This window comes from Hordeum vulgare, chromosome 6H (assembly GCF_904849725.1).
Source record: "Hordeum vulgare subsp. vulgare chromosome 6H, MorexV3_pseudomolecules_assembly, whole genome shotgun sequence".
Lineage (NCBI taxonomy): Eukaryota > Viridiplantae > Streptophyta > Magnoliopsida > Poales > Poaceae > Hordeum > Hordeum vulgare.
In genome coordinates, this window is record NC_058523.1 from 61744332 (window position 1) to 61753687 (window position 9356).

The 9356-nt window shown below is 51.2% G+C and overlaps 1 protein-coding gene across 2 annotated transcripts; it reads right to left on the reverse strand.

Moving 5' to 3' along the window:
• Positions 1-418: 418 nt before the first annotated feature.
• On the reverse strand, positions 419-9150 carry LOC123405427. 2 transcript variants are annotated; one of them, XM_045099115.1, is made up of 4 exons: positions 8816-9150; positions 3279-3410; positions 2720-3080; positions 419-980 (listed from the first exon to the last, which is right to left on the reverse strand). In XM_045099115.1, the coding sequence occupies exons 1-3, from the start codon at positions 9074-9076 to the stop codon at positions 2721-2723; spliced, it is 753 nt and encodes a 250-aa protein (XP_044955050.1). In that variant the 5' UTR covers positions 9077-9150; the 3' UTR covers positions 419-980; position 2720. The 2 variants fall into 2 exon arrangements, with proteins under 2 accessions (XP_044955050.1, XP_044955049.1); XM_045099114.1 differs by having other exon boundaries at positions 2720-3086.
• Positions 9151-9356: the final 206 nt, after the last annotated feature.

Sequence of the window (9356 nt, forward strand, 5' to 3'; positions counted from 1 at the left end):
CACCAGAACAGGGAATCCTGGGGTTCTGGTTTTCGCGTCAACTTCGAACTGTGACGCCATTCTTTGTAATGACTTGGGCCAAGATACAAAATCATCGTGGGCCTAGAAATTCCATGTGAAAAAACACGGACCATTCGTATGTTGTGCAAAATAAAAAGAACCTAGTGGGCACATGAACTCCGTGCTTCTAATGATGAAGCACATCTGCACATGCAATAGCTAGATACAACGTCTCCCTCCCTCAGGGGAGACATTTGTGGCTAGGCACACCGCATGGTTCGGATGTAATTCCTGTTAACATTGCCACTGATCAATACACAGACTAGCTATCTTTTGCTAAAAAAAACTAGAGGGCACATATATATTAACATCGGCAGAATTTAGATACGCTTCATCCTCTCCTTTTTCTCACAGCACATACACAAATGATCATATCTTTTTTCTTCATGAGTTGGACAAATGACCATATCTGGCATCATAAATTCCTGGTGCCACGATTCATGTCACATATTCCATCGATAAACGAAGCAAACTCAAAGCAAAGCTTAAACAAAACAGAGCGAATGATCAGGCGGAGTGAGCTACTGAGCTTACATGTTTAGACAGGATCTCTGCCTAACTTTAAATTTAAAACCGACAATCGTCTGAGCACTTCACATGGTTCTATGCAAAGTGCGTTTGTGATAACTGATGCATATGGTGTCTGAGCACTTCACATGGTTCTATGCAAAGTGCGTTTGTGATAACTGATGCATATGGTGAATGGCATTAACACATTATGAATCACTGCATATGGTTCCGCTTCCACGCAGCATATGTTAGGCATTAAGTATCTGGTAGCAATAAGGGATTTTCTAATTGAATTCAGGGAAACAACAAGGAGGAAATGGCCCGCTCGTCGGTATTACGGCAAAACTCTTGTTCAACATGACACCATGATGTAGATGTCTCCATATGCGGTTGAGTCCTCGACGCGTTCTCTGCCATTGCCAAAGAAAAGACAAAATGATTAAGAAATATGCCAATTGAACTGTCAGCCAAGTATCTGAAGTTTTACAGTAATAGACAAGCAAAGGTTGTACATTGACAGATCCATGCAATCAGTGAACTAGCTGATAAAAGAACACTGGAGAAAAGATAAACCAACACTCAAACACAATAAACAATCAGTCACAGAGTGCTCCGGTTAACATTTATTTTCGGTGCTACTTTCATATAATATTGTAAGTAAAACTTAACCCTTCATAACCTATCCTGAATATAGAACTATGCATGTCACTGCCATGGAAAGTGAAAGGAGTTGCTAATTCATGAAATCAGTGCATAGATTTTAGATTTCAAACGAAGTGCAAAACCCACAACACATGAGGCAGTAAGCAAAACGATACATGGTGTGTAAATGGAAAGTTAGCAACCAACTGCCACAACAGAGTTGCTTTCATGCAGACATGACACTGACATGTAAATCCATAACTTCTCTCATAGAAAAAGTGAAAAACATGAGGAAAAAGCAAGACCTTCTGATTTTACGCCCTTATCTAAGGAACACCTTCCAGCCAGAAATGTAAAATAACTCCCAAAATTGACTCTAGTGAGCATGGACACCGTATGCACTGAACTAAAGATTTTGTTCCATTTGTCTCCCTTTAATTTCAACAGAGCAACGCACATAGGTAATAGCCTAATAAATAGGAGTAGTAATGAAGCCATGCGCTAAGTAGGAAGGTAAAATAAGAGAAGAATTGTGTAGCCTTATCATGTTTGCAACTTTTGGCAGTAAATTATTTTTGTATGGCAAACCATGTCGGAAATTACAGAGAAATTTCAGAGTTTAGAATGCAATAGAGAAGTCATAATAAGTTTGGATTTTGGCCAAAAAATCAAGACAATCTTCAAGCATTAATCCCGTCTATAAAACACAGGCATCAACTCCAACTACAAAACGAGCCATAAGCAAACTATAATTCATGAAACCACTGCATAGATTTTAGATTTGAAACGAAGTGCAAACCCACAACACATGAGGCAGTAAGCAAAACGATACATGATGTGTCACTGGCAAGTTAGCAACCAACTGCCACAAGGGAGTTCCTTTCATGCAGACATGACACTGACTTGTAGATTTATAACTTCTCTTACAGAAAAACATGGGGGAAAAGCAAAATCTTCTGATTTCCGCCCTTATCTAAGGAACACCTTCCAGCAAGAAATGTAAAACGACTCTTAATATTGGCTGTAGTGAGCATGTACACTGTATGCACTGAGCTGAAGATTTAGTTCCACTTCTCTCCCTTTAATTTCAAAAGAGCAGTGCACATGATTATGTAAAAAAGCTGACTAATAGGTAATAGTCCAATAAATAGTAGTAACGAACAAGTCATGCGCTAAGTAGGAAGATAAAATAAGAGAAGAATTACGTAGCCTGGTCACATTGCAACTTTTGGCAGTAAATTATTTGTATGACATACCATGTCGGAAATTACAGAGTTTAGAATGCAAATAGAGCAGTGATGGTAAGTTTGGATTTTTGACAAAAAATCAAGACAATCTTCAAGCATTAATCCCGTCTACAAAACGAGGAAAAGACAATATGATCTTCTTTTTTTGCGGGTGAAAAACAATATGATCTTCACGCATCAACTCCATCCACAAAACGAGCAGTCAAAGGAATTGGCCACCAAAAAAAATCATGGATATGCTTCTTCGCAAAGAGAATCACCTCATTCAGGAAACAAGCAGTCGAAAGGATCGCTCAATGACAAGTCATGGATACGTGGGTAGTTAATAAAATTATCCAAACCACATTTGAAATCAAATCGAGCATCTTGAGAAGCCCTATTCTCCACCTGCAGCAAATCCAGTTGAATATCCACCCAGTCACTGTTGTTGTTCTTAGGGACTCCAAATTTGATTTTCTTTAGGACCACTGCATTCAAAACAAAGAACTTGGCAAAGCCAACATCTTGCTCACAGCCTTCGTAATTCAGTATCACCATTTCTTTGAGATGGGTCCCAAGACACTCGACTGAATCTAGTGGGCCATACAGTGACACGTCTTTCACATCCATCTTTGAATTTTTCTGCAGCTAGAAACAGAAAGAAGATGCATCTGTCAAAGCTGGTGGTAACTAGACTAGATTACATGCCAATCAATTACTCCCTCCGTCCCAAAAATAAGTGTCGCAAATTTAGTACTAAGTTAGTACAAATTTAATACTAAAGCAGCAACACTTATTTTGGGACGGAGGGAGTAGATCATATCGAAGATGAATACTCACAACAATGTAGAGCTTTTCCAAGCAGGGGAAGCACTTGAGGATGTCAAGAACAACATTCAGTTGAGGGCCAGAAGTGAGGGCTAAAACCTTCACAGTGTGTATCACGTTTGTCAAGCTGATCGGCATCCTCCCCTAGAAGAACACTGAGGTAAAAATGTATTCTATAGTACAAAGGAATGTGCAATGCAAGATTTGGAGAAGTCTGCTGCTTCTACCTGGAATACTGCAACGCCAGGCGACAAAGGGCCAAAAATCTCCAATTTAGGTGCCCGGATTAACTGAATGGTATCGCCCCCGCCTCTGCCCAGAAAAGGTAGCAGCAAGCTTTCAAGGCGAGGGACATCCTCAATGACAAGCTCTTTACGACCAGCACAGACGCAGAAGCCAATGTGCCGAAGTGTCGGTGAGCTAATGCGGAGGTGGCCGGCAATAAAGATGTTCCATGTTGGAACCAGGAGCTCCGGCGAGCTCTTAGCCAAAGCTGCCTGCAAGTCTCTCTCTCTCTCTCTCGCAATGGTTCTTAGACGAAGAACGGGAGGAAGAAGAAGAACAGGAGGTTTTGTGCTGTGAACTGGTACAACTTTTCTCACTTTCTATTTCGAATATAAACTGAGTTACAAAGAACGGATCAAACCACACCCGAGCAGACCGGCCGTGCCATCCCACGACGCTCGGATCGTGCGAGTGATGTGCTTGCCGCGCAAGCCCCGCATGCCATCCCATGCGCTTAACCCGGCAGCACCTAGCTAACTAACTATCAGAAAGGCTAACAGAAACCCTAAGAATCGGTCTACCCCTGAACTAACTCTCGAAGAGGCCTGATCAGGTGGTTTATTCTGAAAGCAAAAACTAGCCTATCTAAAACCCAGGCGAGGAACTACTTGAGTCCAACATTTCACCTCCTAGTTCCGAAGCCTGGAGCTCACCGTCCCGACGCCGGTCTTCTGTCGCATTTCCACGAACTGGATCCGCCCCAGGGCCTTGGTGAGAAAATCGGCAAGTTGTCCATCAGTGCCCACATGGTCGACTTCCACCTTGCCGTCTTCGATGCATTCACGAATGAAATGATAGCGGATGTCAATGTGTTTGCTTCTGTCGTGATGCACCGGGTTCTTACTGAGTGCTATCGCCGACTTGTTGTCGACGCGCAGCTTTGCCTTCGTCAGAGTGTCGCCGGTGAGCTCCCTGAGGAGTCTACAAAGCCACACGCCCTGGCAGGCTGCGGTTGCGGCCGCCATATACTCAGCCTCGCAGGACGAGATGGCGATCACCTTCTGCTTGTGAGATGTCCACGTGATCGGACTGGAGTTGAGGAAGAAGATCACCCCCGTCGTGCTCCGCCGATCGTCAACGTCGCCGGCGTGATCGCTGTCGCTATAGCCGATCACCTCCGACGCTGCTGCTTTTCCTATCTTGTAGCAACAGCCATGGTTCATCGTGCTACTGACGTAGCGCAATATTTGCTTTACCGCCGCCCAGTGCGCCGCCGCGGGCGCCTCCAGATACCTGCTTACAATCCCAACGGAGAAGGAGATATCTGGCCTTGTGTTGCAGAGATATCGCAGGCTCCCTACAATGCTTCTGTACCGCTTGGTGTCTACTAGCTCACCGGCGCCGGTCTTGCCAATCTTCAGACGCACCTGCATCGGGGTATCTGTAGGATTTCAACCCCTCATTCCTGCAGCATCCAAGATCTTGGCTATGTACGCACTCTGACAGATGGTTATTCCGTCGGCGTTCTGCTGCACTTCCCAAGGTAGTAGCACAGAAGTCCGAGATCACTCATGTCAAACAGCTCCTTCATTTGCTCCTTGAATGTTGTGATCTCGTCGTTGTCGGCGCCGGTGATGATCAAGTCGTCCACATAGACGCCGACCAGCAGTGTTGTCGTCCCCGCCCCCCTCCTGTATACGGCATGCTCAAGGGGGCTGCGCTCGAAGCCGAGTGACACGAGCGATGCGTCGAGCCAAGCATTCCACGCCCTCGGTGCCTGTTTCAGGCCATATAGCGCCTTCCGGAGCCGCAGAACCCTTCCTTCGTCGCCGCCGATCACAAATCCTGGCGGCTGATGCATGTACACCTCTTCCTGGAGGACGCCGTTGAGGAAAGCAGACTTGACGTCCATGTGATGAACTTGCCATCCCTGGTGAGCAGCAAGTGCTAGCAGCAACCGTACTGTTTCCATGCGTGCCACCAGAGCGAAGACCTCGTCGTAGTCCACGCCTTGCCGCTGCGCGTACCCTTCGCCACCAGCCTGGCCTTGTACTTCGTTGTGTTGCCGGCGGCGTCCCGCTTGATCTTGTAAACCCACTTGAGCCCTATAGCTCTGTGGTCGTGGGGTAGTGCAACAGGTTCCCATGTATGGTTGTCTCGGATCGCTTTGAGCTCAGCGTCCATGGCGCGCTTCCAGTGCACTTCGTCGAGCGCCTGTTCCACACTTTCTGGTTCCTCAGCAGCCATCAGACACAGCCCGACCTGGTCTTCCCTCGCAGCCGCGTCCAGCTCCGCAAGAACGTGTTTCATCTTGCGGTAGTGGGCTGGAGTGTGATCCAGATCGTGGCGGTCGTCGTCGTTGTCCGGCGGCGTGGCCCACCCATCCTCGACGGAGACAGGTGACGCCCCTGTTGAGATCACTGGGGGCGAGCTTGCGACTCCGGAGGGAGAGGGACCAACTCTGACGGGCGTTGCAGTAGCAGGGGCCGCCAGGGTGCTGATTCGTGCTGGTGAGGACTGTGGGGTGGGGTCTTCGTCGTTGTAGGTGACCACGAGGTGTTCGACGGAAGATGCACCTCCTTCGTTGGTCGTGGTCGTCGAGTCCCACCTCCTTTGCTCCTCGAAGGTGACATCGCGGGATATGATCACCCGATTGCTTGCCGGATCAAAGAACCTGTAGGCCTTGGATCCCTCCTCATACCCGACGAAAATCGCCAGCGTTGAGCGATCGGCCAGTTTCTCGATGCCGGGGCCGAGTCGCTTCACATGTATTGTGCAGCCGAACACCCGGAGGTGATGCACAGCCGGCTTCCGCTTGTGCCAGGCCTCGTATGGTGTCATTCCATCGAGGCTTCGCGTGGGTGCCCGATTGAGGAGGTATACCGCAGTTTTCACTGCCTCTCCCCAGAATGTCGCCTGTACATCCATGGCCTTCAGCAGACAGCGCGCCATCTCGACCACCGTCTGGTTCCGCCGCTCGACCACCCCATTTTGCTGGGGTGTATAAGGCGCGGTGGTGCAGTGCTTAATTCCCTCGTCGTCGCAGTGCTTGCGGAAGGCGATCGAGTTGAACTCGCCACCTCGATCCGATCGGAACGCAAGCAGGCTGCAGTTGGATTCAGCTTCAGCTCGTGCCTTGATCTTTCTGAAGCGATCAAACGCCTCGTCCTTGGTTTGCAGCACCTCAAGCCACATGAATCGTGAGTAATCATCCACGATCAGGAGGAAGTAGTGATTTCCCCCTGCTGTCGTCGGTTTGATCGGCCCACAGAGATCGTTGTGGAAAGGGAGCTGACGGTGGCCAGAAGGAGGGACGTCGCCGTGTCCTCCCCTTCGCCGCGCACCAGATTTGCCTGCTCCTTGCGCTCCCGTCGTGGCTCGGTGCAGTGCTTGGAGAAGTGGCCAAGCTTGTTACAATTGTAACACTTGACCTGGGACATATCTCGCTCCCCGTTGGGCGCGCCGTCGCGCCCGCCGCCTTCACCGCCGCCTTGGCCTCCGCCTCGGCGGTTTAGTTGCTTGCCTCGGCGACGATTCTGTGTGCCGCCTTGCCCGCCCGGCCCCGCTGGTGCGCCAGAGCCGTTGCCGCCACCCTGGCCGCCGTTCTGGCCCTGGCCGCGCTGATTCTTCCGCACGTGCCACTGTGCCTCTGTCAGCAGCAGCTGTCCGCCGCTGCCTCCACCTTGATCGTTGGTGAGGTAGCGTTCTTCGGCAGACCGTAGGCGGCCGACCAGCTCTTCGACAGAGAGTGTGTTGAGATCGAGCATCGTCTCGATGGCGAGGGCGATCTGCATGTAACGAGACGGGACGACGCGCAGGAACTTTTGGACCACTCTCACCTCTTCCATAGCATCGCCGAGGGAGCGGAGGTTGTTGACGAGCGATGTGATCTGCATGCCGAACGCATCGAGCGTCTCGCCGTCGCGGAAGGTGATCGCCTCGAACTCCGAACGCAGTCGCTGCGCCGTTGCCTCACGGACGCGCGCAACACCCATGCGCATGGTCTTGATTGTGTCCGAGGCCTCCTTCGTCGTCTTCTTCACTACGATTGCTCCTACCATCTCGGGTGGAACAGATCGAAGGATCGCTGCCAGCGCCGCCTTGTCGTTGGGAACGCTGGAGGGTTCTCCCTCGACAGCATTCCACATCAGGTGTGCTTCCATATTGATTTGCATCAACATGGACCACTCAAAGTAATTCGTTGGTGTGAGCATCAGCCATACCGTGGTGCCGCCCGGAACGAGGCGCTCCTGGATCGTGCGTTCGTGCACGACGATCTCCTTGCCACGCCTGCGGTTGCGACTGTGACCACGGCTACGACCGCGGTCTGGAGTTACGGAGCGGGCACCGTCGTTGCCGCTCCCTCCAGCAGTGCCCCTCGCCGTCGTGATGCTTGCAGTCGTTGGAGTGCCTCCCGGGGATGTCGCGCCGGCCATGGTTCCCGTTGGATCGACGCGGCTCTGATGCCACTTGTTGGAACCAGGAGCTCCAACGAGCTCTTAGCCAAAGCTGCCTGCAAGTCTCTCTCTCTCTCTCTCTCTCTCGCAATGGTTCTTAGACGAAGAACGGGAGAAAGAAGAAGAACAGGAGGTTTTGTGCTGTGAACTGGTACAACTTTTCTCACTTTCTATTTCGAATATAAACTGAGTTACAAAGAACGGATCAACCCACACCCGAGCAGACCGGCCGTGCCATCCCACGACGCTCGGATCGTGCGAGTGATGTGCTTGCCGCGCAAGCCCCGCATGCCATCCCATGCGCTTAACCCGGCAGCACCTAGCTAACTAACTAACAGAAAGGCTAACAGAAACCCTAAGAATCGGTCTACCCGTGAACTAACTCTCGAAGAGGCCTGATCAGGTGGTTTATTCTGAACGCAAAAACTAGCCTATCTAAAACCCAGGCGAGGAACCACTTGAGTCCAGCATTCCACAGCAGCAGGTTCTCCAAGGCCTTGCAGCTAGAGAGCATGCCATGTAGGAACTCCTCCGACAAGGAAACGAAATGCAGCGTGAGGTCCTTCAGGTAGGGGAAATTCGACAGTGGCACGATCTCTTTGGAGAAATTGCACCCGCCGATTTTGGCCACGACGAGGGTGGATGCCAGCCGGTACAGAGACGACGCCAGCGCGTGATCCGTCTCGGGCCGCGGCGACGGGCGCACAAAGCTGATGTCGAGCTCCTGGAGGTTGGTGAGGGCTTGGGAGTGGAGCAAGCCGTCGACCTGTGCGTAGTTGTCGCCGAGGTGGATGCAGGGGCAGCAGAAGCGGCGTGCGGGGCCGGGGTGCTCGGAGAGGATTTTGGAGAGGAAGGAGGCGAGCTCACTGAGGTCGACGCAGATGATGGGGGCAACCTCGAGGTTGAGGGGCGCGGAGCCCAGAGGTGGCGCCACCGGCGAGAGATGGCCTGCGTGCGGGCGCCCTCCTTGGTGGGGAGGATGGAGATGATGGTGCCCAGGATGGCGTCGGGGAGACCGCTGATGATATCGCCGTAGCAGTTGTCACTCTGCCCCCGCTTCCGTGGAATGCCTCCGACGGCTCCGCCGGGTTCGCGGTTCTTGGCGGCAAGTGCCGGCGGCTTCTCCATGGCCGGCGGCCGGCCAGACGGAGGGTTTGGTCGGTGGAATGGGGGATGAGGAAATCGGGACCGTGGATTTGTGGGCTTTTCGTCCCTAGACCTGGCCAGGTGGGCCAGCACAGCCCGCTCAAGCACACCAATTTCATGCACATTATTTATTTATTTTTGAACTTCACTAGGAGTGACGCCGCATATTACGGCCTGTTCGGATTCTCTTGGGTCCCTAACCACAGCTCCCGGAGCGGAGGAAGCGGCAGCACAATCGCACGGAGTTGCTCAAACCGAGCTT